Source organism: Pelobates fuscus, chromosome 4, assembly GCF_036172605.1.
Source record: "Pelobates fuscus isolate aPelFus1 chromosome 4, aPelFus1.pri, whole genome shotgun sequence".
NCBI lineage: Eukaryota > Metazoa > Chordata > Amphibia > Anura > Pelobatidae > Pelobates > Pelobates fuscus.
Genome location: NC_086320.1, coordinates 109,065,963 through 109,084,066, shown reverse-complemented (window position 1 = coordinate 109,084,066; position 18,104 = coordinate 109,065,963). Strand labels below are relative to the sequence as shown.

The following is an 18,104-nucleotide window of genomic DNA, read 5'->3' as shown; positions in this document are numbered from 1 at the left end:
TACTTACCCATCTGACCTTCCATTTGTACTTACTTCACCATTGGAGCTTCCTTTCCTTTTTCTTTCTGTATTTACTTCCACATAGGCCCTGCATACTGCACCTGCGGTGACTACATCATCATATATCCTTAGACGGGGATTGTTTCGTCCATGCGCAACATGTGCAACGCAAAATGTGAGTGGAAGTGACACAAGACTATCTATCCCAAAAAGTGTGACACCAAGTAACAAACCCGGGACGCAATACAGGACCCAGTTTGGGACATGCCCAACTGGTGGTCCTGCCTCCCCCACTTTTCAGGTTTCACTCCTCAAGCAGTCATGGCACTTGGAATAAACCTGTAAACTGGAAATAGTGGAAAACTGACAAAGGGACTGCAAGTGAGCATATTGCAAAAGTGGGAGGAATTAGACTAAAGATTTAATGAAAACTTTTTTTTTCTTTTTATAAATTAATTTGGAGATAAATTTACATTGTGCACTTTTCCCTATATCCCCAACTAAATGCCTAACTCGTGCCTTCTAACACAGCAATATAACCTCTGATTAATTTAGGACACGTGCTTCCTCATGCCGACTTGGGTACTATGACTGTTTTTAAATGTAATGTTTTATGACTGTCATTGTACTGTGTATGTACCTCCCCAATAAGTATTAGTAATAATGCGGCACAGGCAGCATGGCAGGGCTGTAACATGAGTCACTGGCAAGGTGGCACGCCGGGCGCTCTGCGCATGCGTGGCTCCATTGCCGATATAAACATGGCTCCAGGTCCAGCACGCTGCTGGCTGAGAGAATGACAGTGTAAATGGGGGACCTCTGGGAGCACAGTGTACGGGAAGGCAGGCATTGCGATACAGAGAAGTGTTGGCCGTATAGTAAACAGACATGATGTGTGTCCTCTCCCTGTCAGACAGTGTAACGCACACGCTATAATAAAGCAGCTCTGCTCGGTAAAGCCACGCTGCTCGGGCTCACAGATAATGCTGGGACTGAGTTGCTGCTTATCAGCTATTGTTTACAATGCAAGCGAACCAAGCCCCAGTTGTGGCTCCGGCTGGAACGCTGGCAGGTCCGGGGGCTCCCTTAGTGGGGGTCGTCAAGAGCACTGACCCCACTATTACAGCTCTGCAAGCGGCTGCCAAACCCCCAGCGACTGTCAGTGTGCTCCCTGTATCCCAGCCCGCTGCCCTGTCTGCCCCTCTAGGTACCAAGGTGATCCCCGTGACCAGTCACATTGCCACAGTGACAGGGGGTCCTAGGATGTCTGTGCCACAGCAAGCAGCACCGCCTAAATCTGCCCAAACCACTACCATACAGTTACCTGCCAACTTCCAGATCCCTCCAGGTAAGTGAAAGAAGTTTGGGGGAAATTGATGGTTACATTTTATAACTGATATACTTTTTTTTTTTTTTTAATGTTATCCCACTTTCAAGTGGAGTTTTCGAATTCTACAAAAGTGAGGTTTTTGTTATTGTTTTGTTTTCATGTTTGTGCCATGATTGTTTTAATCTATGTGGAGTTAAAATGGTAAATGATAAAATTAAGTGATGTGAAATCACCTGTTACGAAAATCAAATGTATTTATCATAATTATCAATTGTCTTAGCATTTTTTTTTTTTATAATGTTTGGTTTTAAACCTACTCAAGATTTTGGGCACCAATGGCATTCAGCATCACTAGATAGATTAAACAACCTGTTCTTACTTACTGTGCATTGGAATGCTGAGCGGTAATTGGCTCAACAGCAGGAAAGCCTCATTTTATTTGCCTATTATCTTCTGACATAATATTCTGTCTTTAGAAAATATATCTATCGGTAGAATCTGTTCAACCCTTGGGGATCGCAGGTTCAATTTCTGACAGGGCTGATTCAGCCCTTCGTCGTAGATAAAATGAGTACAATTATATTGGGTAATGGTAACATCCTTAAGACGTACTTGGAAACCAGAGTAATCTGAATGAAGTGATTTCCATTCTAATAGATATGGATATTATAGAAAGGGTCAACAAAATTGTAAGCGGTGCATTAAAAAAAAAAAAAAAATAATAATATATATATCTGGCAGCATAGACAATGATTCTCCAGTCAGGCCGGGATGTGCTCAAGTTCATTCGAATTGTGATGTCAATTGCTAAATCCTTAAAGGGACACTCCAGGCACCCAGACCACTTCTGCCCATTAGAGTGGTCTGGGTGCCAACTCCCACTACCCTTAACCCTGCAAGTGTAATTATTAAAGTTTTCATAAACTGCAATACTTACCTTGCAGGGTTAACTCCAACTCTAGTGGCTGTCTACTAGACAGCCACTAGACGCCACTTCTGTGTTTATAGCACATGAAAAGTGTGCTATAGCGTCGCTGGACGTCCTCACGCTATGTGAGGACCTCCAGCATCACTGAAATCCCTATAGGAAAGCATTGAAAGCATGTTTCAATGCTTTCCTATAGGGAGGTCTAATGCGCGTGCGCAGCATTAGGTCTCCCCCGGCCGGCAGCCGCGCATGCTCAATAGGTATCCCCTGCCAGATGACGTCGGCGGGGGAGGAGTGTGGGCGGACCCTGACCCAGCACCGAGGGAAATAGGTGCTGGATACAGGTAAGTCACTGAAGGGGTTTTAACCCCTTAAGCAACTTGGGATAGGGGCGTGGGAGGGAGAGAGGACCTGCAGTGCCAGGAAAACTGTTTGTTTTCCTGGCACTGGAGAGTCCCTTTAAAGACACGCTGCAGGAATGGCAATGTTCACATTGGAGGGTTTCCTGTCTCTAGTGGCTGTCAATATGACAGCGATTAGAGGCAGTTCTGTAATAACAGAGTAAAACTTTTATTTAAATGATCTCAGAAGACCATCTGATTGGTGCAGCACATTTTTTTGCTGAGCATTCACGTTAGTTTCCCAATGCTTCACTATTGGTAACTGTGACTAGAGCACTATAGCATTCGGAATACATATTTGTATCCCTAACACTATTGTGTTCCTGTTAATGTGCAAATACATTAAAATGGAGCACCACATGAAAACAGGTTTATCACCAATTATAGTTTTCAATCTTTTAAAAGGAAAATTTATACCTACATTCCTAACACTTGGGGTTCTAGTTCATATTTAGATTCAAGCCCTCTTCCCCCTTTTGATCTGTTTAAAAAAAAAAAGTATTACTTGTTGTCAAGCGCAGAGTGACTTACTTAGTGCTGCTGCCTGCTCTGCTACTGCATCCTGGAGGCATCACTTCCGCAATGATCGTTCAGTCTAATCATGTGCATGTGTGATGTGCAGCCAATCACATGCTTCTCATAGGTAAGCACTGAATCCAATTCCTCCAATGAGCTGCATTTGATGATGATGTATGACACATCTCCAAAGTGAAATCAGTCATTGCGTTGCAAGCTCCTGTAGTGGCTGTCGGGAAGACAGACACTAATGGCATGTGTAACCCTTCAATCAGAACATTGCTATATATTATTTTACACCGAAAGGCTAAAACAAAAGTGCCACTTTACCCATACCACTTCATTGTCTTTAGTGATTCTTTAAGTGGTATAATTTCCGGATAAGTGACTGTAGCTCAATCACTCAATGTTTTATAATTTTATGGTCTCTGATTTAATCTTCTCTCAAATTACATTATTATTATGTTATTTATATAGCGCCATCAAATTCCGCAGCGCTTTTCAATGGGTGGACGAACAGACATGTAGTTGTAACCAGACAAGTTGGACACATAAATATTTTAAAGTTAGATGTGTTCCTTTGCAGGTTTATATTCAGCTCCCCATTCTTAAATGGGAAACAAAATTTAAAGAAAAATCCTTTAAACTCAAGTGCAACAATTTCCACAATCTGCCAATTTGATGCTTCTTTGATATGTCCTCATACTGTGCAGGTGTGTTTGTGTGTTCTACTGGATTCAAAAGAAGCCCAGGGACTATGGCCTTGACTTGATATTTTTGGGTAAACTTTCAAAGTGTTTCAATATTTTGAGCACTGTTTACAGTTTTAAATTTTTTTTAATACATATATATATAGTAATATTCGGAAATAAATAATTTTAAGTTATCCAAAGGTAACAAATATAAAATCTAGTCCTATGTTTGCCAAAGGGCCCAGACTGCTTTCAGTCTGTTCCTGTCCTTTACTTAAAAAAACAAAACAAAATCGTTATGAAAAAAAAACAGAGAGATAGATATATGCGATATACAAATCTCTATCTATATCTATATCTATATCTTCCTTATGCTAGATCGCAATACCTGGGTGCCTCCATTTTGCTCTTCTCTGTCCATGAAGTCTGCAGTTTGCCCTTCTGTGAGTTTCTTTTCACTGATGGATTGTGGGTAAATCCGCTTAGCATCTGAAATTAAACTTTGTTTAAGCTCTGCCCATTGCCAAAGATCACATAGTTTTCTTATGTATAGACTAAAAAAAAATAAAAAAAATCTGGTGAGTTTCAACACAAGAAATTGAGAAACACAAAAAGGAACACTTAAAAGCACAATCTGCTACCTTTAAAACCGCAATGTCATTTTGTAGGAGATATATATATATATTTTGCCAGTCTATGTTGCCCTCTGTTTCTTGTATTCACCTTGATTTTTTTTTTTTTTTTGGTTTACATAAGTTAGAACTACCTTTTCTTATGGAAAGTGTGATCTTTTGGGTGGAGCTTAAGTAAGGTTCTATTTCAGTTGCTAAGCTAATTTACCCACAATCCATCATTTAAAAGAATCCCACAGAAGTGCAAATCGCACACATAAACGTAGGAGAACAAAATGGCAACCCTTGGCGATTGAGGGGACTGGAGTGATTATTTAATGAAAGCCAATGCAGCCTGACTGCACACTCCTGTGTCTTGCATGTCCACAAGGAATGGTGGTGAGTCCTTAACCGCAACCTGAACAGCTTCATATTTTCATGAGTCCCCCATGTTGTGCTTTCTAATAAATTTTAAAGGGTTACTCCAACCACCATGTCCACTTCAGTGATTTGCAGTGATCCTGGTGGGAGGAATATGTATGTTAAGTGTTTCAGATTGAAACAATACTCATACAGAGATATTGGCACTTGTATGCCGGGGCTAGTTGCACCCGTTACATAGGTGACTTATGCAAGGGGAAGCTTATTATCCACCCCCTCGCTCTCTTAATTTATTAAGCCGTACCTGCTTTCCCACCTGTTTCAAAGTTACAACACAATCACATTTACAATGATACTCATAGGTAGTTTAGTTAAACAACATTCTCATTTTAAATTTGCAATTTTGAGGAATAAAATAGAGAGGGAGATGGAGGGGGGATAACTGGGTGAAAGGAAAGTAGGAAGGTGATATAATTTTAGAGTGATGCGCTAGACAAGGGGTGCCCAAAAGGTAGACCCACAGCTGTTTTTAAAACTACAGCTTCCGTGATGCTTCGTCATTCTAAAGGCATGCAAAGCATCATGGGAGTTGTAGTTTTACAGCATCTGGGAATCTATCATTTGAGCACCCCTGGTGGGATTTTTCGTCCCACCAAAACTATAACCTCTCGGAACAGCATAATTGCTATGTGTGTCTCGACTCTGTCTTGGAAAGGAGGCTTCTTATAAGAGTGACAAGAGGTAGTCAGATGGGCTACAGACCTGTGATATGGTCTTGTGTCCCACTGCCGCCCATATGGTACTGAATTTCTTTTTGGTCTAAGAGGGAGATTTGGCAGATTGTGTGTAGTTTATAATGTGAAATTTCCTCCAAGAATTTACAATTCACTGGACATTCCAAGATAGAAACATAGATTGTGACGGCAGATAAGAACCATTCGGCACATCTAGTCTTCCCAATTTTATACACTGGTGATACAGTGGTGAATGTTTGCGATTTCAGCAGAACATCTAAAACAGGAATAGACAAATCCCAGGCGCCAGATCGCCACGGCATCTAGAAATTTAATCCCTGGCTACTGGGATTTGCCAGCTCTTTAGTTAATGTGGCCGCTGAGGGAGCTTTGAAGGCAGAGGCCACCGCCGCAGGAAGTATTGGAGCTGTCTGGCCTGGGAAGCATGGAGGCGGCTGGCGGAGGCAGGAAGAGAGCAGCCACACTGGACCCCAGGGAAAGATCCACTAAGTTCTCCCAAAGGTAGGGAGGCTGAGTGGGTTTCATTTAAAACAAAAATGTGAGTGTGTGTGAGCCTGTCAGAGTGTGTGTGTGTGCGCGTGTGAGCCTGTCAGTGTTTTTGTGCAATAAGATACCTGCCCCCTCTGATCGCATGAGGAAACCGTTTTTACTCACCTTTTTTCCCACGCCATGCCAGTTTCGCCGCGGCTGGTCCCACCTCCATGGCTGAGATTATCAATCTTTATGATCTCTGCTAAGCCAATGCTTTCCCTTGGGAAAGCATTTGGAGGATTTTGTGCATGCGCAGCAAATGCGCCAATCCGCATCTCCTCATAGAGATGCTTTGAATTAAAGAAACAAGGAACATTCAGCACCTCCATGCAGAGCTTGGAGACACTGAACGTGAGTGCTGCACACTGCAGCAGTGACCCAGGAATCTCTAGTGGCCGTCCGAGTGACTGTCACTAAAGGTGTTACTAAGCAGCAATGTAAACCCTGCCTTTTCGCGGAAAAGGCAGTGTTTACACTGAAAAGCTTGCAGGGACAGGCTATAGACCCCAGAACAACTGTATCAAGCTCTAATTGTTCTGGTGACTATAATGTCCCTTTTAGAATTGTATTTTTCTCATTGAAAATGACTGGCTCCCAACTTTTATAGCTGGCTCCTAGATTCCAAACAAATTTGTTAACCCTGATTCAAAACTTTTTTGCGTTGCATTTCTGGTTCATTGAACATAATTAGGCAGGAACGGAGTATATCTAGTGAAGCATTTTAAGACTCATTTTCCTGGTAGGAAGACATTGGCAGTAGTTTGATTAGACATTAAGTGTGCATTCAAAATGTCTTTGATTGTGAGTGTGGGAAAGTGTACCTGCTATTGAGAAATACTAGTTACTCATGTGTTGAATGAGAGCGCTGTGGATGTAGTGTAGGTAGGAGTGGCTGTGGTAAGGAGGATGTGGTTGAGAAGAGTTGTATCAATCGGTGTCAGTGAGATCCTTTAGAGTTTGGGAGATGTAAGAGCGGAGTTGCAGGTAAGCATGACAATCTCTCAGCTCTAAAAAGGAATATATGGATTTTTGTTGACTTATTAATGAAATGGTGTAGTGTGTTATAGCCATTTGATGGCCAGCCTCACCTCCCTGAAACATTTGGTTACATAGAGGAAGACGTTTTGATTTTATTGAGTGAGCGTCTAGTTTCCATATCGCCTACTTCCATGCTTTTATTGTAGTCACTAAAAGTGGATTTTGGAGTATGTGGAGGAGTATTAAATAATGAGGGCAGTGTTGTAAAGTTGATAGTGCTATGGCTGTGCTAGTGCTTTCTCCAGGTTTGTTGTGATGAAGCGTGAGTGGTTTCTCAGTCAGTCCATTGTGTGTTTTTGGAGGATGGACTATATATGTGTGCATTGGATTAGTTTTAACCTACTTAATAATTAATTTGGTATAATTTAGATAAGCTTGTACTAGCTGGGTGGTTATTCCAAAGAAGTTGTCTAACATTTTTGTTAAAGGTCTTCTCGTCCTTCTTGGATAGCAAGAGAGTAAGCACATATAGTAGTTTTAGAAGACTTACAACCGGTATCTTGTAAAAGTTGATTCTTCCCATAAGGAAGAGATTGCCACCTATTCACTTGGTCAAATATGGATTTTAATATACGTGTTGGTTAAAATGGAGATATATTGAGGTATTTTAGTGCAGGGGACTGAGAACCCTGGCCCAGTTAAAGGGTTTTTGGTTTAGTCCAGTTTATTGCAAATTTAGCTGTTTGGCAGTAGTATGTTAGTAAGCTGAATGTAGGGAGTGGTGGAACTACAGTAAGTAACAGCAAAAGCTGAAACCAGTAATAGTTACCTATTGAACTACCTGTTTAGTCAGGGTGTTATTCTATGGCTCTGAGGAGTGGATCTAGTGCAATATTAACCAGGAGAGGTGATAGCGGCAACCCTGTCTCATCTCCCTCTCTAGTATGAAGTATGGGGAATACAAATTGTTACATAAGTCCGGGGCCTATTCTGTAGGGTTTGTATAAATGCAATAAATGTGGATCCGAAGTAGCAAAGCTTAAGAACCTTTGCTAAATGCAACCAGGCCACCATGACAAATGCCCTTTCGACATCTAAACTTGTCAGAGAGGGACGAAGATCAAGCTTCTGTCTCCAGAACCTGCAACACTCCCACTGCCTGGTGTTGCCCATGGACAAAACCCTATCTCATGTTGAGACAATGTGGGAGGAGGAAGATCTGGAGATGGGTGGCCAATAACCCAGACAAAATCTTCAGGTCAATGTTCAGAAGTGATATGGGTCTAAAAGAGGTCATGTAGGTGTGATCACTGTCTGCTTACAGTATAAGGACTGTTTGAGCTAAGATATGGGAGTACACAGGCCACCTAGGTAAATCCTCTTTCGTTCTCCCTGCAAGTTGATGGTACTTGCATCAGCCCATCCTTGCAAGCTCAATGTCTTGGCGATTTCTACTTTAGTTTTTTTTTTTTTTTTTATTAAATACATTCTTCTTGTTGTATAAACACAAAGTACACATCAAAGAGGAGCATCAAACAACCTTCATCAACTGGAAGTTTATGGAACAATTCATTGTATCTATAATTCAATTTCCATAGTAATTCTCCATTTAAATAAATGTCATCAGCTCTAGCTACTAGATACTCAATTGTATCTCTAAAACATGTGTACTTTAAGAACATATCTAACTTAACTAAGAAACACACACATTCTACACACAGTTCAGAGAATTGTGATGAGGAGAAGGGCCGGTGAGATAAGCTATCTTACATGCTATTACAGGTCAGTTAGTCCACAGTTTAATGAGTTTTTATCTGATATGGACAATTTATATTTGGGGACATATTATATCCACTCATTTTTATAGTTTAGTTCTAAAGATCTCTCTGCATAAAAGTTTAAATATCAGCCCATGAGGGCAGTCTTTCCCCCTTCCACTTTAATAATATAAGCCATTTAGCTGCCATTATGTCCTGCAGTAAAATACTCTTAAAGGACCACTATCGTGCCAGGAAAACAAACTTGTTTTCCTGGCACTATAGTGCCCTGAGGGTGCCCCCACCCTCAGAGTCCCACTCCCGCTGGGCTGAATGGAGAGGAAGGGGGTTAAACACTTGCCTTTCTCCAGCGCCGGGGACTCTTCTCCTCCTTTGGCCATCATCGGCTGAATGCGTGCCACGCATGCATTCAGCCAGTCCATAGGAATGCATTCTCAATGCTTTCCTATGGACGCTGGTGTCTTCTCACTGTGGAAATCACAGTGAGAAGCGCGGAAGCGCCTCTAGCGGCTGTCAATGAGACAGCCACTAGAGGCTGGATTAACCCATATGTGAACATAGCAGTTTCTCTGAAACTGCTATGTTTACAGCAGGCAGGGTTAACCCTAGATGGACATGGCACCCAGACCACTTCATTGAGCTGACGTGGTCTGGGTGCCTATAGTGGTCCTTTAACATCTAGTGAGATATTTTCGGGAAAAATATAAAACATAACTAATTCAGGGCCCATTTGCATCTTTTGGCCTATTATACGAAACACCCAGACAAGAACTTTGTTCCAGTATATTTGTATTAGAGGGCAGGGCCACCACATATGTAATTGTGACTCAATTTGCCCACAGCCTTTCCAGCAGTATTTATGTGTGTTGTCTTTTTTAATTCTCCATAATTTTATTGGTACCAAATACCATCTGTTCAATGTTTTAAAATAGATCTCCCTGTATGTGACATATTTAATGAGCCTATCCGTTATTGAAAATGCCCCCTGCCAAGTTTCTATGGGCCATGATAGGTCTAGATCTTCTTCCCATAGTCTTATTTTTAGGGATTTGATTCCTGTTTTATATCTCTTATTAAGCTAAAACAATTTGAAACCAAAGGTAATTTATTTTTAGAAAGAATTAGCTTTTCACATGGAGTCAGCTGCCTAAAAAACTATTCAAATGGAACTAGAAGTTAATAATCTAGTCTTTAAACTATTGTAATCTAACCAGAATCTGGTTGAAACATTATATCTTTTCCTTAAATAATCAAACTCCACAAATTTATTATCTACATATAATTCACTTAAATAATTACAGCCTTCTAAGAGAGAATTTAATTTATATTTCTTTCAGTGAGGGAATAATTCTCTATCTGGGACCAATTATTACCTTTTTCCTTCTCCGTCCATCTTATCATATGGGCTAATAAAGTGGCTTCTTGGTATTTCTTAATATCTGGATATGCTATTCCTCCTCTACAAAATTTGTTAAACGTGCCAGATCTTTTAATACACAACTTTTTGTTCTGATGAATGAATCTATTACTCTCTGCATTTGACTGATTATATACATGGGGCGTTGAATTGGAATACAACGCGTTATATAAGCAATCTTTGGTACTATAGTCATCTTGATGGCCGTAATTCTCCCCAGCCAGGAGATATTAATTTTTCCAATTAGCTATGATCTCCATTATAGTTATGTGAACTTTTTGATAGTTAAATTTAATCACTTTTTTATATCTGTGAATAAGGTAATACCTAAGTAAGTTATCGATTTGTTGCCATTTAAATGGATATAGTGCAACAATTGACTCCAACTTATTTTTTACCATGTTGAAGATCATCGATTCAGATTTCTTTATATTTAATTTATAATTGGATATCTCACTGTATTCGGCAATAATGACTTGTAAGTCTTTCAATGATTTTTCTGGCTTTTCCATGATTATCACATCGTCAGCATATAAAGAGATTACATGTTTATGATTTATCTCATGTACTTGCTCTGATTCCCGCTATTGCTAAGGGTTTGATAAGTAATGCAAACACCAGTGGGGATAACGGACACCCCTGTCTGGTGCCGGTTGAAATAACAAATTTATCAGAGCGAAATCCTTGGCCGGTAATTCTAGCAGATGGATACGCATATAAAGTGCGAATTGCCTTGGAGGCAAATTTGCCTAGGCCGTATTTTGACAGGGTGATGTACATAAAGTCCCAATCTACCCTGTCAACTGCTTTTTCTGCATCAAGAGCCACAAAGATGGCTTCAGTTTTTTTTAAGATTCATATGCAATTATATTCAAGTTTCCTTATATTGTCTGGTCCCAATCTACCATGTATAAAGCCTGTTTGGTCCAGGTCAATCAACTTATGTATTATATTTATTTATAAAATATATATTTTTTTAAATTCTTTATTTTACGTTGACAGAATTGACATGTACACAGATGTTTCACAAAAGGTATTGCGTGGGCTTATGCAAAAGCCAAAGTGCAAATAAATCAAAAATACATTGTGGGGGACGGAGCTTGCGCCTGAACCGGAGCGTACGCAAGTCGCGGTAGCTCCGATCCAAACGGGGAGAAAAACCCCCTAAATACCCGCAGGACCAAGCGACTCACCCGAGAGACCACGAACCCGACATGACATATGCCGTTCTTCCAAGCGGCCAAAGCGCCAAAGAAAGAGAGGAAGACCGGGGCCTATCACGCTACCCAGAGCCTGGACTTGGCGGCTCTGTTCGGCGCCTTCACACCACCAGGTACGGCAGGGGCCGGCAGGGCAGGCCACAACAGCCGCCGAGATGGGACGCAGACCCCCAAAATCGCCCCCACACATACCATCAGGGGCACAGCACATCGGGCATATGCTCCAGCGGCAGCCATCTCCTAAAATGGCTCCGCCTGGGTACAACAGAGCTGCGGAAACGCCAGAGAGTCCTTCACAGACTGACACCAATACACAGCCCGTCCAGCTTCACACAGAGCCCACCGCACTAACTGCAGGGGATGGGTCAGCTCCAGTCACCCAAAGGGACTTTCAAAACTTGGTGGGAGAAATCAAAAACCTACTGGCAACTAACATGGCAGCCATCAAGGCAGATATACAGAATGTCAATGACAGAGTGAACACAACAGAGGGGGATATTGCTGACCTCAAACAAGGCATGAATGCTACACAAGAAACCGTCCACCACTTACAAACCATGCAACAAGAACTCTCCATACACCTAGCCACACTGGATGATAGGTCAAGAAGAAATCATCTTAAGATAAGGGGCATACCGGACTCAGTAACTCCAGAAGAACTCCCCCACTATGAGGCGCCTGGTGGCCACCATCTTGCCGGCCGCACAGGCCAAAAAAGTCACTCTAGATGGAACATACCGCCTGCCTAAGCCCAGCAGGGCCCCAGCGAAGGCAGTACAAGACGCCATAGTGCGATACTCACACTCACAAGACAAAATCGCCATCTGGTCAGCGCTGCAGGGCAAGACGCCGCTCACCTTCGAAGGCGCTAACCTTACCTTCTACCAGGACCTCACAAGGTCCACCCTGCAGTGGTGGAGATCTCTACAACCTCTCACAACCAAGCTGAGATCGGCAGGTATCAAATACCGCTGGATGTCCCCCAGGCTACTGGTGGTAAACCATAAAGGGACAGCACACAAACTCTCATCGCTCTCAGAAGCCCCAACTTTACTCACGGCACTGTGTCTACCGCCTCACGTAGAGACCGATGACAGACGGGCGAACTCTCATGAATGGAACCCCTCCTGAATAAACCCGTTCGTGCCTGACGCTGGCACGGCCACCCACCCAGGGACCTGAACTCTGGAAAGACTGTATACCTACCTGCAAAGTTGCGAAGTATACTGCCAGAAACTGTTACAAGTTGTTCTTAATTAAATATGTTACCGCACCACACACGAGAGTCCCCCATGAAAGACCCACCACCCCACAACTAATAGTACCTGGAAAAGGGGCACTACGGGACAGGTGCTCAGCTCCACACCGGCCAACTCTCCCCCTGCCATCCCCTAGGTCAGAGGTGCCACCTAAGGCGGGCCAGTTTACCCACCCTCCACAACCACACAACACGCTATCATAGGATAGTTCTATACTGAACAGCCCGAACCGACACAACCCTAACACCGATCTAGATTAAAAACCGCACGATCCCACACCACACGCTCGCAGCCACCTCTACAAGCCATCCTGGAAACACTACAACACACAAGGTCAAACAATATAAAAAACTGTGCAAGACAATTACTGTTATAACTGTTTTAACTATGCTAATACTATTTGTTGGTCAAACCCCGCTGCAGCTGTTGGGGCGCAGCGGTACAAAATGTTGATTACCTATAACATACACAACAAAAATAAAGAATTAAAAAAAAAAAATATATATATATATATATATATATATATATACATTGTGATGCAGAAAGGTATATACAGGTAGAGTAGTTATCTGGTAATGCAACATTATTTTTCCGTATGCGAGTCTGTTCTGACGAGTTTCTAAACATTTTAAACAAACCAAAACAAATATAAATAAGTTTGATCGTATGGTCATGTTTCCTTGTTGCGGCACAAGGAACAGTAACTAAAATTTAAGGGGTGAGAGGGGATTAAACACAGTTCGAGGGGGGGGGGGGGGGGGGCGGGGCCTGACAGCCAAGATGGCCGGACGTGTCCTGTGAGGGCTCCTGCACCAAAGGGCATACGAATACCCAATCTGCCTGATTTACTGCAGCACTCGACACAAACTACCCAGCTCTCGAACCGGGACACCATGCGGAGCAGAATGATACCACTCCGGTACCAAACCGCCAAGGGAAAGCCCGAACCGGCCATGCGGCCTAATCCTGAGAGGGGCCTAGAGCATGGAGGAGGCGGCCGATCCCCCGACTCGAAGCCCGCTCACAAGCGCGACAAGAGCAAAGCCCTACATCCCCCCCCCCTTGGACCGGCGGGGGTTATCCCGGTCCACTATGGGGATGACAACCCCCGCGAAACGACAATACCAAGCGACAAACAAACGGGACCCACGAGGCTCAAACAAGATGGCGGCGTCAGCCCTGGGCGGACAGGGCCTACACAAGATGGCGCCTCACGTCTGGCCTGTAACGAACAGGCTCCCGGTCAAGCCACCCGCTCACACACTAGCTTTCTATGACCGACTGGGCACCAACCTATGGAACACACTAAGCACCAGGAGCTGGCTCTACAGGCTGGTAATGAAAGAGGCAATGGCGTGGCTTCGCCCTGCTACCCGACGCCTCTTATGCGGTCACCCACCCAGAGCCCCCAGAGCGGCCCTCAGACAGAAACGAGGATGGAGGCTGGGGCGGCAGAGCACGAAGTCAGACCTCGCGAGCGGCAACACTGACCCACACGCGCACCAGTGCTGGAGCACTCAGCACACCCGACCCACTCACCTCCCAGCGGCATCCAAAGCCCCCGACCGCAGCTACACGTCTCTGAGACCCAGGAACCACGCCGACAGCGTGAACGCTAACCGGCATGAAGCGCAGTCACCCACCGGGGACAAACAGAGCCGGAGAGCTCTCCAAGAGGACGGAGCTCCACCAAAGGAAACCTGGGCCCGTAAAAGGAAGAGGTCGGCCTTTGAACCAGCCAGAGGCTGGAGAGCTGACTTCCCTTGCTCCTACCGAGCCTCATACGCGGATCCAAACCCTGACCCGTTTGATATCCGAAGCCAGCGGGGGAGCATGGCAAAACCGAGCCGCAACATTGCAAAACCCAGTGACTCCCATACCTCTATCAGGTACTTTCCGCAAGTGGGCATCGGTTGAGCCCGGACTGGTTGCCTGACACACATTCCTGTAACCCACTACGGTGGTACCGAACCCCTGCAGGAACTGACTGACTGTCTCTGATGTTCTAGTGTTCCTCCCCCCCAGCGAGATATGTTTTATATAGCTTGATTTATTAATAAGTTAGATAGGGGCAGACAAGGGGCGACACAGATGAGGCGAGAATGCATAATTCTGTTATTTTTTACTTTTGTATTGGGCTGCTGTGTAGATTTGCGCTTATTTTGATCATCATCCAGCTGACAAGGTGGCGCCACGTTGTAATGTTAAGCAGTCCAGGCTCTAATGGCTACCATACTCTCTAAATGTTTATTAGACAAACAACTAGCAACCTCATTAACGCGAAGGTTAGCCCTAGCTCACTTTAGCTTATGCCATCGCAGTCTTAAGCCAAACATAATTTGCTATCACACTGCTTAACCCTATCAGCATCTAATATTGTCTCACTTGTTTCTAAGCTTGCTTTCACTTGTTTAACTCCTAGTGTCCTTAGAAAGACATGTTAATAGCGTACTAGTAGAGCTCCTGGCGACCTAAGGCCAGGGACTTAATCTTTTTTAACCTCAACATGTTCAATAGAGCGCTTATCATTATTCTAGGCAGACCACGTCTATTGCCTCTTATCCTTGTGCAACGTTACATGCAAAATTATCGTGACCTGCAACAAACGCGTTATAATAGCTTGTTTATCTATATAATCCAAAAAACTGTGCAAAGACCAAACTGTCATACAACTGTACTTCTATGTTCCAACTGTGCTTACATGTGCTGTCGTGGCAGTGTAAGATGTATTGTTATTGTCTGCACAACAAAATAAACACAGTTCGAGGATAGTGTGTTTTGGGGGTTCCCCACTTTGGAGTTACCGATGGGGTTGTAGGGGGGAGTGGGTAGGCGTCCCTGACCTGTGGGTTGCGTAGTTTGTCGGTGTTGACTCAAATTGTGATTCTACATTTAAGACTAGCCAAGTCATGTGATTTTACAAAGACAGGGAATAGAGTACAGGTTGAATAATCTTACTGCATAATACATATCTCAGATCTGGATTGACCTTCGCCCGTGATGAGTGTATCACTTCACGTATCTTCAATTTAATCCACAGAAGTCGACCGTGATACAGTTCTCACTCATACCAAAATCAATCCCATAAATCACTTAGTTCACAAGGGGCGTAGAAGCGGAGCAAGCATTTGTGATCCCTCATGTACTGATAGAGCTAATAATTATCTTTTACTATCTCTTCCTTTCAATTTCTTTTAGGGGGGAGAGGGGTAGATTTGTTTAGGAGTGTGGTGTATGGTACTTGGGCTCGGATCGATCTGGTTCCCTTTTTCTTTCTTTTTTTTTTTTTCTTTTAGGTGGCGGTGGTGGGTTCCATGAGCCACAGATCCCATATTTTGTTACAATGTGTTGTGGTGTCATGAATGAGCGCTGATAAACTATCCATTGACCTGGCTTTGTTCATTTTCTTCTTTGTCAGTGAATGATGGGATTGTGGGTGCACCCCAGTGGGAGGCTATAGCTCTCCTAGTGGCCAAGGCTAGTTTGGCCAGTAGTTTATGAGCTCGTGGTGTACCCTCTAGCGGTTTGGATAGTAGCCACAGCCACGGGTCCCTTGGGATGGTGTCGTGTAGGACTCTTGAGGCCAGGGCTACTATGTCTGTCCAGATTTGATTTATAAAATATTTTACCAGGAAAGATACATTGAAATTTCTCTTGTTTTCAAATATGTCCATTTTTAAATATGATTTAATCTTTCTGCTAAGATCTTAGCATATATCGTTATATCTGAATGAAGTGAAGATATTGGTCTAAAATCACTACATTCTGGAATTTGTTTATTCGTTTTAGGTATATATTTATTATTTGTGCTTCTAGCATCTCTGGTGGGGCCAAACCTCATTTAATGTTTCACACAAATATTTGGAGATTTCTTTTTGACATAGAACGTAATATTGGTTGACAAGTCCATCCAGGCTCGGCGCTGAACCTAGTTTCAATTTTGTAATTGCCCAAACTACTTTTTGTTCCGTTATTTATTTGTTTAAAGTTACCATCTCTGCTTGTGAGATTTTGGGAAGATTAAGTTTGTCAAAAAATTCAGAATATTCCTTTTTTTTATGGATTGATCACTGTTATTTAAATTATACAAATCATAATAGTAAGATATATATATATACCGTATATACTCGAGTATAAGCCGAGTTTTTCAGCAAATTTTTTGTGCTGAAAAACCGGAACTCGGCTTATACTCGAGTCAATAGTCTGTATTATGGCAATTTACATTGCCATAATACAGACTGGGGGAGAGGGGGGCTGGCAGAGCTGTACTTACCGTTCCTGCAGCTCCTGTCAGCTCTCTCCTCCTCCGCGCCGTCTGTTCAGCACCTCGGTCAGCTCCCAGTGTAAGTCTCGCGAGAGCCGCGGCTCTCGCGAGACTTACAGTGGGAGCTGACAGAGGGAGCTGCACGGACGGCGCGGAGGAGGAGAGAGCTGACAGGAGCTGCAGGAACGGTAAGTACAGCTCTGCCAGCCCCCCTCTCCCCCCACTGAACTGCCAATGCCACTAGACCACCAGGGAAGGAGCCCCCCTCCCTGCCATGTATCAAGCAGGGAGGGGGGACGAAAAAATAAATAAATTAATAATAAAATAATAATTTAAAAAAAAAAAAATAACATTACAAATAATAAATAAATATGAAAATAATATGAAAATAATAAAAAAAATAATAAGTAAATGAAAAAAAAATATTAAAATAATGTAAAAAATAATAATAAAATTGCCCCCCCCAAGGCTCTGCAATTCACACACTCACACACACTGCACTCACACACACTGCACTCACACACACTGCACTCACACACACTGCACTCACACACACTGCACTCACACACACTGCACTCACACACACTGCACTCGCACACACTGCATTCATGCACACACTGCACTCATGCACACACTGCACTCATGCACACACTGCACTCATGCACACACTGCACTCATGCACACACTGCACTCATGCACACACTGCACTCATACACACACACTGCATTCATACACACACACTGCATTCATACACACACTGCACTCATTCATACACACACTGCATTCATACACACACTGCACTCATACACACACACACACTGCATTCATACACACTGCACTCATGCACACTGCATTCATACACACTGCATTCATACACACTGCACTCATACACACACACACTGCATTCATACACACGCTGCACTCATATACACACACGCTGCACTCATATACACACACACTGCACTCATATACACACACACTGCATTCATACACACGCTGCACTCATATACACACACGCTGCACTCATATACACACACGCTGCA

The 18,104-nt window shown here is 43.2% G+C and overlaps 1 protein-coding gene across 1 annotated transcript in view; it reads left to right on the top strand.

Moving 5' to 3' along the window:
• Positions 1-843: 843 nt before the first annotated feature.
• The window catches only part of TAF4B (TATA-box binding protein associated factor 4b), a 191,752-nt gene continuing 174,491 nt past the window's right edge, over positions 844-18,104 (top strand). Inside the window, exon 1 of the mRNA XM_063451451.1 lies at positions 844-1,348. Within this exon, the coding sequence (XP_063307521.1) occupies positions 1,024-1,348 (325 nt within the window). The 5' untranslated portion in view covers positions 844-1,023. The remainder of the gene's footprint in view (positions 1,349-18,104) is intronic.